Source organism: Scyliorhinus canicula, chromosome 6, assembly GCF_902713615.1.
Source record: "Scyliorhinus canicula chromosome 6, sScyCan1.1, whole genome shotgun sequence".
NCBI classification, from domain to species: Eukaryota; Metazoa; Chordata; class Chondrichthyes; order Carcharhiniformes; family Scyliorhinidae; genus Scyliorhinus; species Scyliorhinus canicula.
Window position 1 is genome coordinate 26,885,560 of NC_052151.1, and position 24,087 is coordinate 26,909,646.

Genomic DNA, 24,087 nt, shown 5'->3' on the forward strand with positions numbered 1-24,087 from the left:
GTGGGGCGCGTGGTCTGAAACCACAATCGCTGAATACTCCGAGTCGACCACCCCCGCCAACAATGTCTTGTCCACCACAAAAAAGTCAACCCGGGAGTACACCCGATGCACATGGGAAAAATACAAAAACTCCTTCGCCTCGGCCTCCCAAACATCCATGGGTGCCTACTCCCTCCAATCCATTCCATAAACCCCTTCAGTTCCTTCGCTGACACCTTCCCTAACCTTGGCCTCGACAGGTCCAAGCTTGGCTCAATAACTGTGTTGAAATCCACCCCCCTCCCCAACACCCATCTCATAAACTGCACATTGTCCCAGTTTGGGGCATAAACATTGACCAAAACCATCACCCCCCCTCCAGCTTCTTGTGCACCATCACAAACCTCCCCCCCCGCCCCCCCCCCCCCCGAATCTGCCACTATGTTCCACACCTGCCCTCCCCATCCTTTCCCTAACTTTGTCTGGTCCCCTATCTTTAAATGCTTCGCCTGTAAAAAAGCCACGTCTGCCTTCAGACTCCTCATGTGCGCAGACTCACATGGCCATTTGACGGGCCTATTCAGCCCCCTCACATTCCAAGTGACCAGCTTGGTTGAGGAACTCTCCGGCCCCCTCTCCTGCCGATCAACCATATCCGTTTTTGGGCCAGCCCTCAGCCCGTGTCACATGACCCTCTAGGCCCACCCTTGGATGTCCACATCATCGCTCCCTTTCGAACTGCGGCACCACGACCACACCTTTGTCAGCAACCCTCATCCTCTTCCCTGACCACCCCCCCCCCCACTGTGCTCCTTTTAAATGCCAACCACCTGACCACCCCCCCACTAGCCCACCCAGCCAGCATGACAACCCGACCAGGAGCTGTCAATCAAGCAATGTTTTCTCTGGGGTGCAACTTTTTCAACAAGAGTAATAGAATAGATGTTTGGACTCTCAGCCAAGCATACGGGGCAGAAGGGGCTATCAGGTTTTGGGCTATCAATGCCTTGGCATTGGGGCATGAGGAGGACCTCTGGAACTCACTTTTTACAAGGCGTTTGTGTCTCCCGAGAGGTCATGAACCACAACTCTTTAAAAACCTAGCCTCGCCTCCATGAAAATTGCAGAGCAGTAGGGCACACCTATTTCTGCAATGCATCCAGCTGGGTCAAGAGTGCCGACAGGAATCAGCCCGCATCCTTTAAAGGCAGCCCCGAAAATCAGACAGTTCAGGAATGAGGTTGAGAATCCTGGAATCCCTGCCTGCCATTTTTAAAGGGCTCCTGAGTCATCCCAACTCTATGTATCTTGAAACCATCCAATTCCTTGTATAATTCTCTGATGCTGCTTAATTTCAAAATTGTGTTTATTTTGCACAACCTGTGTTGCTATTTTAGGTTTCTTATCCAAACTGTGAAATGTGACTTAATGCACTTCTAAATTGTGTTTTGATCTGTTTGCCTGTTAGCAAAGTATGTTGTCAGCAAACTACCTTGAACCTGATAAACTAGGGTGGGACTGGAGAATTTCCTAATAGGTTTCTAGTTTAGGAATCCGTACACACCCAAAAATCTTGATAACCTGAGGACAGAAATGAATTTAAACAACATCATTCTAGGTATGAAACATTCTGAAAGCTACCATTTTGATTCAGCAAAACTGATTTAATTTACATCACGAGGAAGGTAACTTTTCAAGATTTATACAGCAGTTGCAATTTTAATATTCACCATCAATATCAACCACTTTCAAAATCATCAAACTCTGCAGACAAATTTCATATGCTTTATGCTGAAACAAATCCTACTCCATAAACACACCCCTGTTCAATTGGTCCTTTAATCTGTTAATTATGTAAAACTATCTTTTAGAGCCATATGAATAGCATGTTTTTAGCAAGTATTGTGTGTTAATTTATTATGCAGATTCTCTAATTTTATGAAGATGTAAACCATGTTTCTGCTTTGACCTTTAAGATATATAAGGGATTTACTTTGTGAAATGAAAATCGCTTATTGTCACTAGTAGGCTTCAATGAAGTTACTGTGAAAAGCCCCTAGTCGCCACATTCCGGCGCCTGTCCGGGGAGGCTGGTACGGAAATCGAACCGTGCTGCTGGCCTGCTTTAAAAGCCAGCGATTTAGCTGAATGAGCTAAACCAGCCCCTATTGTCTTGGCGAATCAGTAGTGTCTTACACTCCACTCAATTTTCTTTTCCATCACATTTCCCTTCAGAATTTCGAGCCTTGCTCATAAGTGATTGCATCTTCTCCCTTATCAAAGCCTCCCTGCCTTGCGATACTTCTCATCATGCCTCAGCCAAACCCTAGGGCTCTTATGGAAACTTCACACCTCTACACTCCTCTGTCTTCTTTTGGCCCTATCTCTTCAATCAAGCATTTCTTCTTTAATTCCTCATTGTTTAACAGCCAACTTGAAATTTCTCCCTTTGATATTGCTCCTTCCTACTCTCATGCTTTTCATTAAGTAGAGACTCAATCTCATGAAGATGAGTGGGGAGTGGGCATGCATTGGCACTAAGTTAACATTGGGGCTATAAGAGGCTGTTGGAGGTGGCGGAGGGTCATGTATTGGCATGGAGGGTATGAGGATCCTTTGGTAGTGGGTTGAGTGGAATATGTTGGACATGGAGAGTATGAGGGGCATTGAGGGTGGGTGCGGAACATGGGTTGGCATGAGTTACCATGGATGGGGCATGGAGAGTGGGGACGAGGTGAACAGGGATGAGGGCCAGTAGGGCCAATATTTAACAACGCAACTGGGACAAAGTCCAGGACATACATAGCTGGTCTTTTTAAAAAAATATTTTTTATTCTCCTCCTTTTTAACATTTTCTCCCAGATTTACACCCAACAATAAACAATAATCATAACGAATATAATGTCAATCCCCATATCAATAACAACGATCCAATCCTCCCACCAAACACCAGACATTGGCCCGCATGTTAACATAAACAAATGACAAAAAGGAATCAGGAATCACCCAGAGTCACCATTAACACAGACAGTCCCCCTCCCCACAACCCTCCCAGCCCCCAACCTCCCTAATGTTCGATGTAATCCAATTCTCAAAAGTGCGTAATGAATAATGCCATAAATTGTAGAACGCCCTCCATCCTTCCCCTCAGCTCAAATTTGACCTTTTCAAGCGTTAAAATTTCCAGCAGGTCCCCCCGCCATGCCGGGGCACAGGGTGGAGAGGTTGATCTCCACCCTAACAGGATCCGCCTTCAGGCGATCTACGAGGCGAAGGCTACAACATCTGCCTGTGCGCCCATTTCCAACCCCAGCTGGTTCGACACCCCGAATATGGCCTCCCAAGGGTCCGGGTTCAGTTTCACGTGCACCACTTCAGAGATTACCCTAAACACCTCCTTCCAGCAATCCTCCAACTTTAGACAGGACCAAAACATATGCACGTGGTTTGCGTCCCCCCCCCCCCAGTATTCACTCACATCTTCTACCCCCTCAAAGAGCCGGCTCATCCTCGTCCTTGTAAGGTGCGCTCTATACACCACCTTCAGTTGTATCAGCCCTAACCTTGCACACGCGATGGAGGCATTCACTCTCCGGAGCACCTCACACCAGAACCCCTCCTCCATACCCTCTCCCAACTCTTCCTCCCACTTGGCCTTGATCCCTCCCAGCGGCGCCTTCTCCTCCTCCAAAATAGCCCCGTAAACCGCCAATACTACCCCCTTCTCCAGTCTCCCTGTCGCAGCACCTCCTCCAGCAATGTGGAAGCCGGATCTACTGGGAAGCTCTGTACCTCCTTTCTGGCAAAGTGAAGTTGGCCTTTTAACCAGCCTGCTGGGCACTTAGCCCCAGTGGGTTCCTCCAGTCTACTTCTGGAGGTGGTATACCGTACTCCTCTCTCACCTGCCCCCCGCTCCGCCCACTACCACCACCCTGAAGCCAAATTCATGCCTTTGAGGCACCTTTTCCTGAAGTGGCCACACCAAGCTGGAAAATTTCCCTGCTCGAGTTATCCAACTCTAAGATGAAAATCCAGGCCATGATCTGAAGTTTATTTTTGAAATCCTTAGCCCTTTACACATGAAAAAACCGGCTGAAGCTGTCAGATTAAACAATTCGCCATCTTTGATGTGGCTGGTAAGGTAAAACTTTATTTAATTTTAAGAACAGATGAAACACTTGAGGGGGTATTAAAGTTTTAAATGAGTATATTAACATCAAGTATGTATAAGTGAGAGCTTCACTAGACTATTAAAAGTTTAATTTCTTTTCATGGCCCCTGAGGCCTATCCATAATGAATAGTGGCTGTAGAGGGGGCATGGGAGAACATAGAACATAGAACAGTACAGCACAGAACAGGCCCTTCGGCCCTCGATGTTGTGCCGAGCAATGATCACCCTACTTAAACCCACGTAACCCGTATACCCGTAACCCAACAATCCCCCCATTAACCTTACACTACGGGCAATTTAGCATGGCCAATCCACCTAACCCGCACATCTTTGGACTGTGGGAGGAAACCGGAGCACCCGGAGGAAACCCACGCACACACGGGGAGGACGTGCAGACTCCACACAGACAGTGACCCAGCCGGGAATCGAACCTGGGACCCTGGAGCTGTGAAGCATTGATGCTAACCACCATGCTACCGTGAGGCCCCAAATAGTGGTATAGGAGACATGAGGTGGTATAGGGATAGGTGGGGATATGAGGGATATGAGGGTTAGAGGGCCCAACAGCCGTTTATATAACTGGGCTGACGCTCCAGAGAACTGGGGCCAGCCTTCTAACCAGCCTGCTTAGACACTCACCAGCTTGTGGCAGTCTACAATCTGCTTTGGGGGCAGCAGGCCCTACACTATCCCAGCTCATTTCCTTGGAGCAAAAATTAAGGATAAAAGTGTCCTTTAAATCAGGTTTGCTAAGCCTGCAAATTTCCTGACTTAAGCTATTTGCCTCAGTAGCAAAAATCCGGAGGTGATCAAAGGGGCTGCTGAGTAACAAGGCAGCCTGGTTAGAAGGCCTGCCTCAGTTATCTTGGACTTTGTTCCAGTTGTGTTGTTAAATATTAGGCCCTCTAGCCCTAACCCTTCACATCATCTCACCCCCTAATGAACTTCCCATACCCTATCCATGGTAACTCATACCAAACCATGCTCCCCATTTTCCCCAACTGCCCTTCATACCTTGCATGCCAATGCATGGTGCTCCCCCCGATGCCCCTCATTATCTCTATGCCATCTCATGTCTCTCCACCCACCTCCAACACAATGGGTTGCCATAGACCAGAAATTAATCTGGACTAGCCATCTGAGTTTTGTGGCTACAAGGACAGGTTAGTGGCTGGGAATCTAGCTCCTGACTACCCCAGAGCTAGTCCACCATCTACAAGATACAAGTCAGGAGTGAGGCAAAATGGTCTCCACTTGTTTGAATGAGTTCGGCACCATACAGGTCAAGGCATCACTTGATTGTCATCCCTTCTACAAACATTCACTCCCTCCGCCACCAATTAACATTGGCAGCAGTGTGTATCAACTACAAGATGCCCCACTGCAGGAACTCACCAAGGCTTCTGAGGCAGCAGCTCAGGTTTATGTAAACAAACATCTATTGATACCACTCAAACTATTTTTCCACTCTGAGGCAAAGGCAGGGACTTTATTTCCAAAATTTAAAGGGAAAGAATTTTAATAACTTGGCAGCTTGTCTGCTCTATACCCGTCACACCCTACACAAGGATTTATGTCTCCTACATGTAGTCATGAAATGTACACTGTAGGTTGATGCTGTCCCTGGAGTGAAAATCTGATCAGCTTGTACTGTGCACCGAATTTAAATGGCACTGCCAATTCATGCCTGTACACTTCCCACTCCTCCCCTTTCCCCTATCACTGTGGCACAGTGATTAGCGCTGTTGCCTCTCAGTGCCAGGGTACGGGTTCAATTCCGGCCTTGGGTGACTGTGTGGAATTTGCACTTTCTCCCCCTGTCTGAGTGAGTTTTCCTCCTGGTGCTGCAATGTCCTCCCACAGTCCAAAAATGTGCAAGTTAGCTGGATTAGCCATGCTAAATTGACCCTTAATGTCCATGTTAGGTGGAGTTACGGGGATAGGGTGGGGTATTGGGCCTAGGAGTGTGCTCTTTCAGAGGGTTGATGCAGATTTGATGGGCCAAATCTCCTTCTGTACTGTTGGAATTCTATGATTATGCCTGTGAAAATGGTATGTGCTGGATTGGAGACAGAACTTGCAGATCTGGGTCCTGTCCACCATTTTTAAAGGTCCCCAGATTCTCCACAATGCCACGAAAATCAAGCCTCATGACACTTAAATGTTTTGAAGGATAAAGTCCGTTTACCTCTACTCCACGAATTTGTGATTTCCACATTGCAATTTAAGGGGCGGGATTCTCCCCTACCCGGCGGGACAGAGTGGCGTGAACCACTCCGGCGTCGGGCCGCCCCAAAGGCGCGGAATCCGAAGGACCTCCGCCAGCCAACACGAGTTAGAGCATGTGCGGGAGCGCCAGCGTGTGCTGGCGGCATCTCCGCGCATGCGCAGAGGGCTTCGCTTCCGCACTGGGAATGGCAGAGGACCACAACCTCCAGTGCGGAAGGATAGAGTGCCCCCACGGCACAGGCCCGCCCGCAGATCGCGGGCCAGGCCATCGTGGGGGCAGCTCACGGGGCCAGATCCCTCTGCGCCATCCTAAGAACCCCGGAGGCCGCCCACCGGTAAGGGACCTACTCTAATTTACACCGGCGGGACTGCCAAAGAACAGGCAGGACTTCGCCCCATCGTGGGCCTGAGAATTCGTGGAGCCCTGGGGCCCATTGAGTCGTGCTGGTCCCAGCCATTCTCCGAGGCGGGTGGCGCGACTCACGATGGGGCAATTTTTGGGGGGCGGGAGAATTTGAAGGACGGCGGGGGTGGGATTCACGCCGACCCCTGGTGATTCTCCGACCCGGCAGGGGGGGTCGGAGAATCCCACCCCAGGTTCTTGGAACTGTGATAATGGGGTTTGTTTGACCAGTAAATTCTAATGGAACTGCTGAGTTCAGGTTTCCCACCGGTGTGATTTATGCCCCACCCCCTACCCAATGCCTGCAAAAGTAGGACTGGTTGGAATAGGGGTGGGACTTCCACAACTGGTTCATGCCCACGAAATTTAAAGGTCCCTAAAGTTAGTTTGACTCTGCAAAAATGCAGCCCTCGCTCTCTCCCCACTTCCCTGACTCTGCTGTTCATCTTAATTATCTCCTTTATGCAAAATTATTTTCCTCAAATACTACCTCTCGCCGTACAAACAACTGCTCATCTCCAATCTTGCTTTCCTCTCCAAAGTGCTAGCAGGTTTTCTTACTTTTTAGATATATGATCAACTTACAATCCGGGTTTCTACCCCTCTAATATCATTGGAAAGACCATACTAAAGTACATTCTCTGTGACTGTGCAGCAGTACCCCCATTTGACCCATGCTGGCTTTAAATAATAGAAACGTTATCTTAATCATTGTCCAGCCATGTGCAACTGCCCTTGGTCAGTCCACTCTTAACTCTCCAGTAATATCCAGAAAATTTCTGCCAGCTGTCCATTGTCAAAAAAATCCTTGGCCGCCTCGTTTTCCTTGCTGCCTATTGACATAATTTTCAGGTGTGGGGTCAGCTTTCACATAATGAGATATTCTGGTAGATTACAGCCAAAGAGGTAGGTTTTAAGGAGGAGAAAAGACAGGTAGAAGTTCAGGGAGAGAATTTCAGAGCTCAGAGGCTTTGCAGCTGAAGGTAAAGCTTGCAGTGGTGGAAAGATTAAAATAATGGATGCTGAAAAATCAAACGTAGTAAAACATAAATATCTAGGGAAGTTGTGGGAGGTGGAGTTTACAGAGATGCGAAAGGTCCTGGCCACGCAGAGATTTCAAAACCAGAATTAGAATCTTTAAATCGAAGCATTGCTTAACTGGAAGTCTGTGTAGGTATGCAAATACAGGATGATGGTGAATAGGACAAGGGGCGCAAACCAATCACCATGCTGCTCCCAAAGAGCAGCTCGCCGCAGCGTGACCAAGAAAAACCGAGAGACCCTGTTTCCGGGATCTATCCAGCTATTAACGCCTCATGAGATGCAATGCGATCTCGCAAGACGGTGTGATGTAAATCCCGCCCATTCTGGCGTGATCACTTTTTGGTAAACTGCATATTAGAGCGAGACAGCTAGCCTCACTCTATTGTGCAGATTCCTGAGGTACCTGATGCTTTGTGATTCATCATCTTCGCCTCAGAGACCTTGGCGAGTGCCATTCAGCACTGGTCTCCACAAACGGGGACCAGACGGAACTGGACTTGTGGGGGTCTCCCAGGGGATCGGTGGCCCCCAGCTGAAGGCCCTTTGGGCAGGTTGGTGTCCTGGTGCTGCTGGTGCAACCTAGCACCCTGGCAGTGCCAGCCTGATACTGCCATGGTTCCCAGGTGGCACTTCCAGTTGGCATGGGCACTGCTGTGGTGCCAGTTTGGCACTGCCAAGGTGCCAAGCTGCCATTTTTTTGTGCGCGCGATTGGGCCTGGGATGCCCTGTATGGGTATTGAGAGGGGGGGGCCGGGGACCCTCCCATACTGCGTTCTGGCTAGGGGGATCAGGGTTTGCTTCATAGCCCTTTTAAATGGAGTAGCAATCTCAGTAGCTCCCCAGTGTACAAAATGAGATGATGTGCATTCCCAGCTGAGGTCCCTTACACATACCGAGTCGCACTGCGAGTGCTGGGAAACATTCAGCTAAACTTGCTTTGGGGCTTTGTTCTCAATTAGTTGAATCAAGCCCATATTGTAAGTTAGGACATGCAGAACAGGGTTTTGGATAACTTCAGTCTTATGGAGCGAGACCAGGAAATAATTCTCTGGACTAGTCAAGCTTAGAGGTAACAAAGACAAAGGTAACAAATTAAGGGTTTAAGGAGCAGATGATCTGAGACATGGGCAATGTTACAGAGGTGGAACTAAGTGATTCTAGTGATGGAGCAGATATATGGTTGGAAGCTCAATCAGTCAAATATGGCACTGAGGTTGCAGTCTACACTTGGACTCAATGGGCTGAATGGCATTCTATGCCGTTATGGCTCTGAGTGGGTGACAGTAAGCTGCTAATAATCTCTCCTACAAATAGGTATTCTGAAAATGGGAATGATTGACTTGATAGTTTGTTACTGTGTGGTGACATGAAAGTTAACTTAGGTTAGAGGACTACTCCGTGTGTTTGCCTTTAATGTAGTGCATCAGATCAAATATTTATTTATGTTGCTTAGCATTTCCCTGTAAACTTTCTTTTAGTTTAATCTGAACAAACTGTTGGCAGGGCACCTTGTACTGCAGTACTTGAAGGGACATTTACTAGAGAGGTTTCTGCCAGTTTCCACACAATTTCTTGCTGTAGATTTAACAGTACTCTGAATTTGCACTTGTGGTTGAGAGCAAAATTGCTTTGCATTATTTTACAGTTTTAAAATGTCTTCACTTTTTTTGTAACCAAATCATTTAGAAACAGTAAAAAAAGAAGAAAAAGCTTAAAATTGTGACGTAATTTTTAAAAAGTAGAAATTCTTTTACACTCACATCTATGTTAAGTGATTCCATTTATTCCACCTATATTTAGAGAGAGTATCTGGTAAGTTTCTGGCTTCCACATTTTCCGTTAGTTGATTCGTCACTAATCATGATATGAAACTGAATTTTAAAAATAAGTTAGATTAGGAAGCGCAAGGGACTGCCGATGTCTGAAGTTATGGTAGGAAGGTAAAAGCGAATTATTGTGGGTGCTGGAATCTGAACGAAATGAAAATCGCTTATTGTCACGAGTAGGCTTCAATGAAGTTACTGTGAAAAGCCCCAAGTCGCCACATCCCGGCGCCTGTTCGGGGAGGCCGGTACGGGAATTGAACCGTGCTGCTGGTCTGCCTTGGTCTGCTTTCAAAGCCAGCAATTTAGCCCTGTGCTAAACCAGCCACTATATCTGGAGCTAAAACAGAAAATGCTGGGCAATCTCAACAAGTCCGACAGCATCTGTGGAGAGAGAATCGAGCTAATGTTTCGAGTCTGGATAACTCTTTGTCATTTAATGGAGTTTCATTATTTTTGTTGATTTTTTTTACTTAGTAACAATCGATGATGGCAGCAGACCATTTAATGTCTGTGACATCCAAAACAGTTTTCACTAAGTCCTTCACTAGTTTAATTTGTTTAAAATCATACCACATTCTGTTAGTTTGACGATTTTGCTTCCTATTATAGTTTATTCTTTTGATGTCAGTAATTCAAAGAATATAAGTCAAATGATAAATTATGAGTTCACCTTTGCTTCTTTTCAGAAGCATTTTCAGTTGCTTTAGCTGGGTAATCTGGAGTGGTTACTTTTCAGTTGTTTTCCATGATGATCTAGATCAGCTAGAGCACACTTTCAGAGAGAGATCCATCTGTCTGATACTGATACAGACTCCTCCCCCATTCATCCAGTGAAATTAGTCTGGCACGGTTTTTACGGCAAATATATATGCTGGTACATAGACTGCTATGTAATGAACAATCACTGCTCCTAGAGAGGGGCAAATTGCTCATGGATTATTTTTGATAGACTTGAAAATGTTTGTGGTGTGCAACTAAATACACAAAGCTTTTCCGAGAAAGATTAGCCTCCTTTCATGAAAAAATTATATGCCAACCAAAAAAGTGAGACTTTCTATGTAGAGAGAACTTTTTAAAAATGTATTTTTATTAAACGTTTAACATTTTATACCAATCACAGTAACACATATAATAACAATATAAAATCAAAAGAACCATACCCCCTACCGATAGGTAACAGTGCCCAGATCCTTAAAGTGCAATACAGTATGACCGGCTGCCATCTATGATAGAACCCATGGATCGATCCCTTCACCGTAAACTTGACCTTCTCATGGTTCAAGCACTCCATCAAATCACCCAGCCATGCTGTGACGCGAGGTGGTGCTGCCTGCCTCCAAATCAGCAAAATCCACCACCAGGCCAGCAATGAGGCAAATGCCAGAGCGTCCACCCCACCCTCATCCTCAGCTCCGGTTGGTCCTGCACCTCAAATACAGCTACTTATGAGTATGGCTCTAGGTTCACATTCAGGATAGTCGGTATGGTGGTGAAACAATGACCTCCAAAAACCTACCAGCTTCGGGCAGGACCAGAACATGTGTGTGTGATGAGCAGGCTCTCTCGAGCACCGCTTACACTTATCCTCAACCCCTTCAAAAAATCGACTCACCCTAGCCCTAGTGAGGCGCGCCCTAAACACTACCTTTAGATGAATCAAACTCCATCTCGCTCAATAAAGCATCCTTTCCAGGAAGGTAGACCATAATGCCTGTCAGAAATGCCCGCTGAACAAAATCCCGCACCTGAAAATGCCTGCCCTCACAATCTCTCCCCACTTATCGAAGGCCCTCAAGGCAATTGCCAACGGTTCAATCGTCAACACGAACCAAAGAGGGGACATAGGACATTGCTGCCTCGTCTTCCTGTACAATCTAAACAACTCATTGTATTCATTCTCACGCTCGCAGACAGCATTTCATGTAACCTCCTAACCCTTCACACAAACCCAGGGCCGATCCCAAACTGTGAACAGGCAGCTCCATTAAACCCTATCAAACACTTTTTCTGCATCCAAAGACATCATCATTTCCATGTCTGGCCCCAAAGCCGGTGTGAGAACCATGTTAAATAACCAAGCGCCTGACATTAGCCGATAGATTTCTGCCCTTCCCAAATCCCGTCATATCTTCCCTCACTACCTCTGGGAGGCAGGGTTCCAACTTCAACACCAAGACTTTGACCAAACATTTCACATCCACATTGAGCAGAGGAATTGTGTGGTATGACCCATACTCTGTGGGGTCCTTATCCTTCTTCAGAAGGAGGGAGATGAACACCTGTCCCAGCATCTCAGGAAGTCAACCCTGTGCCAAGGAGATGTTTTCAGAGTGGCAGGCAGTGACTGCAGCGTTCAGTTCTGGACCCCAGCTGTTCACAATATCAATTAATGATTTGGATGAAGGAATTGCATGCGACATCTCCAAATTTGCAGACAACACAAAACTGGGTGGCAGTGTGTGCTGTGAGGAGGATGCAAACAAGCTGGCTGAGTGGGCAAATACTTGGCAAATTTAATATAATGTGGGTAAATGTGAGGTTATCCACTTTGGCAAAAACAGGAAGACAGATTATTGAAGAACAATACAGCACAGGAACAGGCCCTTCGGCCCTCCAAGCCTGTAGCGGTCATGATACCAACCTTGGCCAAAACCCTCAGTATTTCCTTGTGCCACATCCCTCTATACCCATCCTATCCATGTGTTTGTCAAGATGCCTTTTGAAAGCCGTTAATGTATCTGCTTCCACAACCTCCACTGACAATGCGTTCCAGGCACTCACCACTCTCTGTGTGAAAAAGAAAACCTGCCTCGAACATCTCCTCGAACCTTTGCCCAACAGACCTTGAACCTATTTCCGCTGGTAACTGACCCCTCCACTCTGGGAAAGAGTGCCTGCCCATCCACTCTATCCATGCCTCTCATAACCTTGTAGACCTCTATCAGGTCACCCCTCAACCTCCATCATTCTGATGAAAACAGAGGCCCCAGAAAAAGATCCCTGTGGAACACCACTAGTCACAACTTTCCATTCATAAAAACACCCTTCTATTGCTACCCATTGCTTTCTGTGACCGAGCCAGTTCTGTATCCATCTTACCATCTCACCTCTGATCCTGTGTGATCTCATCTTGCGTACCAGTCTGCCATAAGGCACCTTGTCAAAGGCTTTACAGAGGTCCATGTAAATAACATCAATCATCTTTGTCACCTCCTCAAAAAACTCGATCAAATTAGTGAGGCACGACCTCCCCTTCACAAAACCAAGCTGTTTATTGCTAATGAATCCATTTCTTTCCAAATGGGTATAAATCCTGCCCCTGAGAATTCTTTCCAATAATTTGCCTATTACCGACGTGAGGCTCACCGCCCTATAGTTTCTAGGATTATCCCTGCTACCTTTCTTAAACTGCTGTACCACATTAGCTATTCTCCAGTCAGTGAGGTTACAAAGATGTCAGTCAAGGCTCCAGCAATTTCCTCCCTTGCTTCCCTCAGTATTCTGGGGTAATTCCATCGGGCCCAGGAGACGTATCTACCTTAATATCTTTTAAAAGACCCAATACCTCCTCCTTTTCGATGTAAACATGACCCAGACTGTGCACACACCCAAAAATTATCTTCCACAAAGTCCTTTTCTTTGGTGAACACTGATGCAAAGTACTCATTTAGTACCTCGCCCATTTCCACATAGATTCCCCCCACTGTCCTTAAATGGTCCAATTTGTTTCCTGGCCCCCCTCTTGCTTTTTACAGATGAACAAAAAGCTTTGGGATTCACCTTAATCCTACTTGCCAAGGACTTTTCATGACCCCTCCTAATTTCCCGCTTAAGTACCTTCCTACTTTCTTTATACTCCTCAAGGTTTTGACTGTCCCCATGCTTCTAGACCGTACAAAAGCCTCCTTTTTCTTTTTGAATGGTGGCAGTTTAGGAAAAAGGGAAGTGCAACGAGACCTGGGTGCCATGGTGGAACACTCGCTGAAGGTTGGCATGCAGATACAGCAGACGGTGAGGTCTGCTGGCCAACACAGTGAGAGGATTTGAGTACAGGAGTAGGGATGTCTTGCTGCAGTTCTGCAGGGCCTTGGTGAAGCCACACCTTGAGTATTGTGTGCAGTTTGAGGAAGGACATTGAGGGCGTCCAGCGAAGGTTCACCAGACTAATTCCCGGGATGGCAGGACTGACATATGGAGAAAGACTGGATCGACTGGGCTTGTACTCATTGGAGTTTAGAAGAATGAGAGGCGATCTCATAGAAACATACAAAATCCTGATGGGACTAGACAGGCTAGATGCAGGGAGAATGTTCCTGATGTTGGGAACGTCTAAAACTAGGGGTCACAGCCATTCAGGACTGGTGTGAGGAAGAACTTCTTCTCTCAGAGAGTTGTGAATTTGTGGAATTCTCTACCGTAGAGAGCTGTCTAGTTCATTGGGTATATTCATGGGTGGCACGGTAGCACATTTTTTAGCACTGTTGCTTCACATTGCCAGGGTCCGAGGTTCCATTCCGGTTTTAGTCACTGTGCAGAGTCTGCATGTTCTCCCCGTGTCTGTGTGGGCTTCCACCGGGTGCTCCGGTTTCCTCTCATAAGTCCCGAAAGACGTGCAAGTTAGGTTAATTGGACATTCTGAATTCTCCCTCTGTGAACCCAAACAGGCGCCGAATTGTGGCGACTAGGGGCTTTTCACAGTAACTTTATTGCATTGTTACTGCAAGCCTACTTAAGATTATTATTATTAAGAGGGAGCTAGACGTAGCACTTGTGGCTAAAGGGATCAAGGGATATGGCGAGAAAGCAGGAGTGGACTACTGAATTTGCATGATCAGCCATGATTGTATTGAATGGTGATGCAGGCTCGAAGGGCCGAACAGCCTACTCCTTCACCCATTCTCTATGTTTAAACATCCCCAGCACCAATGTGGCTTGCTGATCCGCGAACGTCTTATCGAATTCTACCGGGAACACAACTGGCCCTGGACCCTTCCTGTCTGCACCTTTCCCAAGGCCCTGAGGATCTCTTCCAACTCCATTGCCACCTCCAATTCCTCCCCCACCTCAGGATACTTCAAACCCTCCAAGTTCTCTGAGGAAATATTGGCTGCTTTTTAACCTCAGCCTCACACCTTTTCACCATGTCTTGACTTCTTACAGTGTCTGTCATTCATTCTGCAGAAATGCAAACAATGGGTGGAATTTTACAATTTATTTTCTAAGTGTTGTCTCAGGTGGAAATAATAGACCGCAGCCCACCAGCTGTCTTGCCGGCCTTTGCCCCGAAATTCTCAAACACTTTGAAAAAAAATGGAAGAGACATCATGCTGACTGAACCCGCCCTGCCAGCAACCTCGGCCCCTGACAGATCAGGGTGCTGTTTCTGTGCATGTGCACTACCAGGGGACTGTACTTACCTGTGCGCCCCCAATGAGTTCTGTTTGCATGTCCCTATTTGCCAAACGCTGTTGTAAACCCGTGACAATTCCTGAGGGGATGATACAACAGAGATGCCGGCTAATGACTTGTAAATGTATGATTGGTTCCCGACCTTTCATGGCAGGAACCTCATGACATCATTGCCAGGGCACTGGGACTATCACGATGGGAAATGCCGCCAGCATAAATGCCATTTTGGGAGTTCCGTTTGAATTGCCAACAACGAACGGCGGGGGGCAGTGAAAACCGCGCCCCCCCCCCCCCAACGTTTCATTCCCTATTATACAAAACAATCATTATTTGCATGAAATGTTTTGCTAAAATTCCTTTCTTCTCACCTTCAAAATTTTAATTTGTGTTTCCTGGTATTTAACTGCATTGAGTTTAAATTGTTTTTGCCGAACTGATAATGCTCCTTTAATCCCTTCTGCAAACTGAGGTATGGTGACATTAAATGGGTTGCAGACAGCATTGACAGACATTGATAACATTGAGAACAAATGATTGGGACAAACAGTAATATACTAGACAATTTAATTACAGCAAAGAATTACCCTGCAGCACTTAAGCTGTAACTGGCTCCTTCACCTGGTGTAAATGTTGTCTTTGGTGAAGTTACACGGGTATGAAATCCCCTGTCACTGCCTTTGTAATTAAATGAAACATGTTAGCATTTTTACAGATCTTAAACTGGAGAGATACTATCAAGGAAACCTTCTGTTGCAGGATTGGATATAGAAAAAGTTACTAATATATAATATTTGGTGGGGACGAAATATGAAATATTATTTTGAGACTCGCAAATACCCCAAGGGTGCCTTGTAAGACCAATATAGTTTATTTCAACACCAGGTGTCTTTGAAGATTTACTGCTTCATGATTCTGTGTTGTTCGCCACTGTGCCGGGTAGACCGGTTCCTGCTCTCCACCTCCATGCTGAGCTGGTCTTCATGGAGAGTAAGGGACCCTGCCATTCTGGTCAACGGGACATGCTCCACACTTAGTCTCAGAATGAGAGGGGTGGCACAATCGTTGACACATGGATTTTGCACTTAAAGCAAAGGTTCATTGAAGTTAATAAAACATAAAATTCTGTAAATGCATCAATTGAGACTACAAGTTTATCTAAACTATGGCTTGAAACAAGAAACTACCATTTCTGAAGAAAATATAATTGTAGATGTTTGGCCAGCCACTACTGGCTATGAGAAACAAATTTGAATTATCAAGGAAACCTTCTGTTGCAGGATTGGATATGGAAAAAATTACTAATATATAATATTTGGTGAGGAGGAAATATGGAATATTGTTTTGAGACTCGTAAATACCCCAAGAGTGCCTTATAAGACCAATATAGTTTACTTCAGCACAAGATGTCTTTGAAGATCCTTTTTTATTCATACTTGAGATTTGGGTGTCACTGGCTGGGCCAGCATTTGTTGCCCATCCCTAATTGCCCTTGAACCGACTTGCTTGCTAGTCCATATCAGTGGGGGGGGGGGGGGGGGGGGGGGGGGGGGGGGGGGGCAGTTGAAAGTCAACCTCATTGCTGTGTGGGCCTGGAGTCACATGTCGGCCCGCACCGGTTAGGATGGCAGACTTCCTTCCCTCAAAGACTTTAGTGAACCAAATGGGTTTTACGACTATCGGCAATGGTTTCATGGTCATCATTAGACTTTTAATTCCAGATTTTTATTGAGTTCAAATTTCACCAATATAACTACCCCACTGATAAAGATGAATATCTTCTGAATGCAACTGACCAGGTTTTCGATCAAATATGCAGCTAGTTCTGAAGTACATCTGCTGGGGCACTAACATCCTAATCAAGTGATGTAACATGAATTCATAACCCAAATTCTGCATGCAGCTCCCAGTTTCTGAGACATTGGACCAGATTTTCCTGTGGCAGGGCACTTAACAATATCTGCCTTAGCTAGACTTGCCTCTGCACCCTTCAGTTCAAGAAATGTTTGCCCACAAAGTTGTGCCAGGATCCCGGATTCGATTTCCACTTGGGTCACTGTCTGTGCAAAGTCTGCACGTTCTCCCCGTGCATGCGTGGGTTTCCTCCAGATGCTCCGGTTTCCTCCCACAAGTCCCGAAAGACATGCTGTTAGGTGAATTGGACATTCTGAATTCTCCCTCTGTGTACCCGAACAAGTGCCGGAATGTGGCGACTAGGGGATTTTCACAGTAACTTCATTGCAGTGTTAATGTAAGACTAATTGTGGCAATAATAGATGATATTAAAGATTGTTATTATAAATTCAAAACTTGAAGGACTGAGCCTCCACACTTGGAGGCTCAAAGTGACAAAGAGATTGATTGAAATAAATAACAATTACAGTGTAATTAAAAGGGTACTTATTATTAACCTAAATATCTGTGGTGGATTTGTATCTATCATGCAAATACAGCAACATCATGTCAATCAATAGTGAGTTAGATAGCAAAATGCTGTTTTTGTGAAGCTAACAGCAGAGCAGTACAACAAAGACAGAAATTTCTAAATATTTGTATTTAACCACATATCTGCTCTTTAACCAATATTGCTATATCATTTACCCATAAATACTGGTGGGCAACATTAACCAAACAGAAATGGCTGGCCCATGGATTATGTCCCAAATTCTACACACTCTTATCCAGCCTTAACACTGTTGTCTTGGTGAATGCTGAATGGAGGAAAGGATTTGCCTTCCACAAGGAAAGGAGGAGAAATGGTTTTCTATACGTTATTACGTATGGAGCAGTATTGATGCAGAGCCGGGAGAAGATTGCTCTCCCTTTTAGCGAAGAGGGAAAACTATGTTTTTTAAGAATGGCATTGTTTCTTTGTGACTTGTACTCACCAGTGTAAGGGATATCACTTTTGGAGAACATGTAATGCCAGGCTTCAGTGTCAGTATCAAATATTAATGGTTTAACGAATTGAACATTGCATAAAACGCAAGGTTGATGACCCTTCATCTGAACTGTTGAATGAAGGGTCACCGACCTGAAACGTTAACTCTGTTTCTCTCCATAGATGCCGCCTGACTTGCTGAGTACTTACTGCATTTTCTGTTTTTAATTCGATCAGATCCCATCTCATCCTTCGAAACTCTAGAGAGTATAAGCCCAAACTGTTTTAATCTCTCCTCATGTGTTAACGTTTATTAACAGGGGGCTTGAGTTTAAGAGCCGTGGGGTTATGCTGCAACTATACATGACCCTGGTGAGACCACATTTGGAGTATTGTGTGCAGTTCTGGTCACCTCATTATAGGAAGGATGTGGAAGCATTGGAAAGGGTGCAAAGGAGATTTACCAGAATGCTGCCTGGTTAGCAGGATAGGTCTTATGAGGAAAGGTTGAGGGAGCTAGGGCTTTTCTCTTTGGAGCGGAGGAGGATGAGAGGCGACTTATTAGAGGTTTATAAGATGATAGAGTGGACGTTCAGAGACTATTTCCTCGGGCGGATGTAGCTGTTACAAGGGGGCATAGCTGTAAGGTTCAGGGTGGGAGGAGGGATGTCCGAGGTAGGTTCTTTACTCAGAGAGTGGTTAGGGTGTGGAATGGACTGCCTGCTGTGATAGTGGAGTCGGACACTTTAGGAACTTTCAAGCGGTTATTAGATAGGCACATGGAGCACACCAGAATGATAGGGTGTGGGATAGCTTGATCTTGGTTTCGGACAATGCTCGGCACAACATCGAGGGCCGAAGGGCCTGTTCTGTGCTGTACTGTTCTATGTTCTATACGTCAACCCTGACATCCCCAGAACCAATCTGTTGAACCTCCTCTGAAATGCCTCCAATGCCACCATTTCCTTTGTTAGTAAAGCCCCCATTCTTATTTATCTCCAATTGACATCTCAGATATTCTGAAACGATGGACAGCTTAGTGGCAATTTGTGACTCAGTAGGCAGTTTCATAATTATTTACTGATAATTATACAGTAATTGAAAAGGTGTATTTTTCTTCTCCACTTTTCTATCAGATTTTTCCCCACCTCCTCTAGCGTCAACTGCTAACTTGGGTATACATCTTGGCACCTTATACAAGTGTCAGCAGGCCTTATCACTTTATCACCTCCCAAAGCCACATCCTTGACCAGCTAAAAGGACAAGGGCAGCAAGCATGTGGGAATGCTACCACTCTCAAGTTTCCCCCCACTTCACACACTATCTTGACTTGAAATATTTCATCATTCCTTAACTGTTGCTGGGTCAAAATCTTGGACGTCCTTAACAGCACTGGGGTAACCTACACCTAACTAATTGCAGTAGTTCAAAAGGGTGCTTCACCACTAAAGGATTTAGGATGAAAAAATGATTTACCAGCACAGGCCAAGTGGGCTCAATGGCCTGTTTCTCTGCTGTATAGTGTACATAAGACAGAAACCATGAGTACATATTAGTCCTTGTAGGTCTGACAAAATAAACTTGTTGAAATATTTTGCTTAAATTCTTACAGATGTCAAACAGAAGAAGGTTTTGTGCTATCAGTTACAGTTCAGATCAAGACCCAAGTGGTGCGATATGCAGTCTTGTTAACTGCTTTGCCAAATAGAGTTTTTCACTGTAGTGCAGTTGCTTCTGGCTCCTTCCACACTGTCCTGGTGATTAGAAACCTGAGCAAGGAAAAGTATTAACAGCAAAAACATAAATAAGATTGCAGTGTAGATTTGATTTTAACAGTTTATGCTGTACATAAAGGAATGCTTGGCATTCACCTTTCAACAAGACTGTGACATGCTTTCCCTTTGTTCAAAGATATTGCTGGATCAATATCCTGGAATTCACAACCTAACACCATTGTGAGCACCATAGATTCAAGACCGCAATCTTGGGAAAGTTATGGATGCCAGTGTCACCCGCCTCTTAACATTTAAAAAAAATAGAAGTGCATACATATTAAAGCCTTTTTCTTTGATGCACAATTAGCTAGAAGCACAGAACAAAGAAAGAAAATATAGCTATCAGTAAAAATGTACCCAGTTAACAGTCTGGTGTAGAATAGGATTGTTTATTAATTTTCTCTTCAGCATGTTTAACATAAAAGGCATATTTGGCTTAGTGTTAAATACATTTTAAAAATGGAATTCACATTGAATAAATTATTGAAAGCAAACTGAATGGATCTGGCAAGCTTGCCCAAGCAAAGAAAAAATAAGCACAGATTACTCTCCTTGATTCTTATCTTGGCGAGATGACTCATCCACCATTCTTTGACACAACCAGAGCAGGAATGACTCGGTCCTTATTTCTATATGCCTGTTTCAGTATGAGTAACATGTTTTCCCCTCTACCCTCATTTGCAAATATTCTTTTTTCTTTTCGGTTGCAGTCGACTTGCCCTTATATTTTCCACGGGATCAACCCACCTTGACGTTCCAGTCAGTGTACCATTTTACCAACAGTGGACAACTCTATCAACAGATACAAAAATCTTACCCATACAGTCCGCGTTGGGATGGCAATGAGATGGCTAAAAGAGCAAAGTAAGTGCCTTGAGAGATCAACAGAGTTTAGATTTATTGTTGCCAAATAAATCCCTTTTGCTATGAATTGAAGACAATATGCGAAATTTTCTTTCCCAATCCCCCTGTTTTGAGCATTGATTATTGTTATAAAATTCCAGTCAATTTCCCCTCTTAAACAATGGAAGAACATTAACCATTTTCTACAAAGATAAACTTTTAGAGAGAGCAAGCAGGTGGGCAAATCTATAATGTGTACCCAATTATGCACCCAGCTGCAATGCAATATCTTTAGTGTGTGTTTGTGAAGGCTAAGTGGTTTGCATCTACAATCAGGAAGCAGATGGAGTTCCAGGATACTGAGAGATGGGTTTGAAAGCCTCACTACCAGACTTTTGTCAATAGTTCAAGGCTGGCCAGTAAAAGTAGAACATCTATAGGGCATTGTGTTGGCGAACCATTCCATTTAACCTAAGATACACATTTAGTCTCATCTTGTATTCCCGTTCTTAACCCTTTGAGGATATCAGTAATATTTCAGCAACAAAATCATAAATATCAGAAGGGTGTCATATTTATGTTAGTTATGTCTTCGATTTACTTACTTTTGTTGCTTATTTTCTCCCATTGTGTTTCCTTCATATATCTGCTAATTTCTAGATTTTATACGAAAACTAATTCCATGTTAAAAATATATTTGTACTGGCTGTTAATTGCCCTCAGATATTTGCACTGAGTGCTGAATTTGGGTGCATTTGAGTGCTATAGTGAGAGTTTGGTGACTGAGGGAGTTTGCTGAGGAGGGAGTAAGGTGCTCCTTTCATTTCATTTCCTACATTTCCTCAAAGAGCGTGAAGAGAGCCGGGAGCTTACAGAGACTGCAGCTGACTGGGAGCAGAGTCGGAGGACGGAGTTCCAGTTGCTCCACAGTGCAGCTATATTCTGTAAGGTAAGAGGGGACGGAGGCTAGGGCAGTTGTATGCTCCTCCTGTAGGATGTGGGTGGCGAGGGATACCACTGGTGTCCCCGCTGACTATACCTGCGGGAAGTGCACCCAACTCCAGCTCCTCAGAGACCGTGTTAGGGAACTGGAGCTGGATGAACTTCGGATCATTTGGGAGGAAGAGGAGGTAATAGAGAAGAGTTACAGGGAGGTAGCCACACCCAAGGTACAGGACAAGAGTAGCTGGGTCACAGTCAGGGGGAAGAAAACAAATGGGCAGACCATGCAGGGATCCCTCGTGGCCATTCCTCTTCAAAACAAGTATACCATTTTGGATGCTGTTGGGGGGATGACCTACCGGGGGAAGGCCCTAGCGGCCAGGTCTCTAGCATTGAGTCTGGCTCTGTGGCTCAGAAGGGAAGGGGTTAGAATAGAAAAACAATAGTGATAGGAGACTCAATGGTTAGGGGAATAGACAGGAGATTCTGTGGTTGCGAGCGAGACTCCCAGAAGGTATGTTGCCTCCCGGGTGCCAGGGCCAGGGATGTCTCGGATCGTGTCTTCAGGATCATTGAGGGGGAGGGGGGGCAGCCTGTAGTCGTGGTGTACATTGGTACCAACAACGTAGGTAGGGCAAGGGGTGTGGAAGTAATAAACAAGTTTAGGGAGTTAGGCTGGAAGTTAAAGGCCAGGACAGACAGAGTTGTCATCTCTGGTTTGTTGCCAGTGCCACGTGATAGCGAGGCTAGGAATAGGGAAAGAGTGCAGTTGAACACGTGGCTGCAGGAATGGTGTAGGAGGGAGGGCTTCAGGTAGATGGATAATTGGAGTGCATTCTGGGGAAGGTGGGACCTGTACAAGCAGGACGGGTTGCATCTGAACCAGAGGAGCACCAATATCCTGGGAGGGAGGTTTTCTAGTACTCTTCGGGAGGATTTAAACTAATTTGGCTGGGAAACAGGAATCGGACTTGTAGTCCAGCAACTACGGTAGCCGATGTTCAGGACATCAAAGCGTGTCGTGAGGCAGTGGGGAAGGTAACACTGACAAAGGAGAGTACTTGCAGGCATGGAGATGGGTTGAACTGTGTATACTTTAACTCAAGAAGCATCAGGGATAAGGTGGGCGAACTTAAGGCATGGATCGGTACTTGGGACTGCGATGTGGTGGCCATCACGGAAACTTGGATAGAAGAGGGGCAGAAGGTTCCTGTTTATAGATTTTCAATAAGATTAGGGAGGGTGATAAAAGAGGTGGGGGGGTTGCATTGTTAATTAGAGATAGTATAACAGCTGCAGAAAGACAGTTCGAGGAGGATCTGCCCACTGAGGTAGTATGGGTTGAAGTCAGAAATAGGAAAGGAGAAGTCACCTTGTTGTGAGTTTTCTGTAGGCCCTCCAGTAGCAGCAGAGATGTGGAGAACAAATAGCAGAACAGATTTTGGAAAGGTGCAGAAGTCACAGGGTAGTAGTCATGGGTGACTTCAACTTACCAAATATTGAGTGGAAACTCTTTAGATCAAATAGTTTGGATGGGGTGGTGTTTGTGCAGCGTGTCCAGGAAGCGTTTCTAACACAGTATGTAGATTGTCCGACCAGAGGGGAGGACATATTGGATTTGGTACTTGGTAATGAACCAGGGCAAGTGATAGATTTGTTAGTGGGGGAGCATTTTGGAGATAGTGACCTCAATTCTGTGACTTTCACTTTAGTAATGGAAAGGGATAGGTGCGTACAACAGGGCAAGGTTTACAATTGGGGGAAGGGTAAATACAATGCTGTCAGACAAGAATTGAAATGCATAAGTTGGCAACCTAGGCTGTCAAGGAAGGACACAATTGAAATGTGGAACTTGTTCAAGGAACAGATACTACGTGTCCTTGATATGTATGTCCCTGTCAGGCAGGGAAGAGATGGTCGAGTGAGGGAACCGTGGTTGACAAGACAGGTTGAATGTCTTGTTAAGAGGAAGAAGGATACTTATGTAAGGCTGAGGAAACAAGATTCAGACAGGGCTTGGAGGGATACAAGATAGCCAGGAGGGAACTGAAGAAAGGGATTAGGAGAGCTAAGAGAGGGCATGAAAAATATTTGGCGGGTCGGATCAAGAAAAACCCCAAGGCCTTTTACACATATGTGAGAAATATGAGAATGATAAGAGCAAGGGTAGGTCCGATCAAGGACAGTAGCGGGAGATTGTGTATTGAGTCTGAAGAGATAGGAGAGGTCTTGAACGAGTATTTTTCTTCAGGATTTACAAATGAGAGGGCCATATTGTTGGAGAGGACAGTGTGAAACAGACTGGTTAGCTCGAGGAGATACTTGTTGGGAAGGAAGATGTGTTGGGCATTTTGAAAAACTTGGGGATGGACAAGCCTGACGGGATATATCCAAGGATTCGATGGGAAGTAAGAGATGAAATTGCAGAGCCGTTGGCAATTATCTTTTCGTCCTCATTGTCAACAGGCGTGGTACCAGGGGATTAGAGAGGTGAATGTCGTGCCCCTGTTCAAAAAAGGGAATAGGGAATTACAGGCCAGTTAGTCTTTCTTCAACGGTAGGCAAAGTAATGGAAAGGGTACTGAGG

General features: G+C 45.4%; 1 protein-coding gene across 4 annotated transcripts in view; it reads left to right on the forward strand.

The window, feature by feature from the left end:
- babam2 (BRISC and BRCA1 A complex member 2) overlaps nucleotides 1-24,087 on the forward strand; it is a 318,522-nt gene that overhangs the window by 285,772 nt on the left and 8,663 nt on the right. For 3 of the 4 annotated variants that reach the window (XM_038799057.1, XM_038799060.1, XM_038799058.1), the window contains one exon: nucleotides 20,426-20,579. In XM_038799057.1, the coding sequence (XP_038654985.1) occupies nucleotides 20,426-20,579 (154 nt within the window). Of the gene's footprint in view, nucleotides 1-20,425; nucleotides 20,584-24,087 lie in introns of those variants that run through there. The other variant, XM_038799059.1, reaches the window with a different exon arrangement.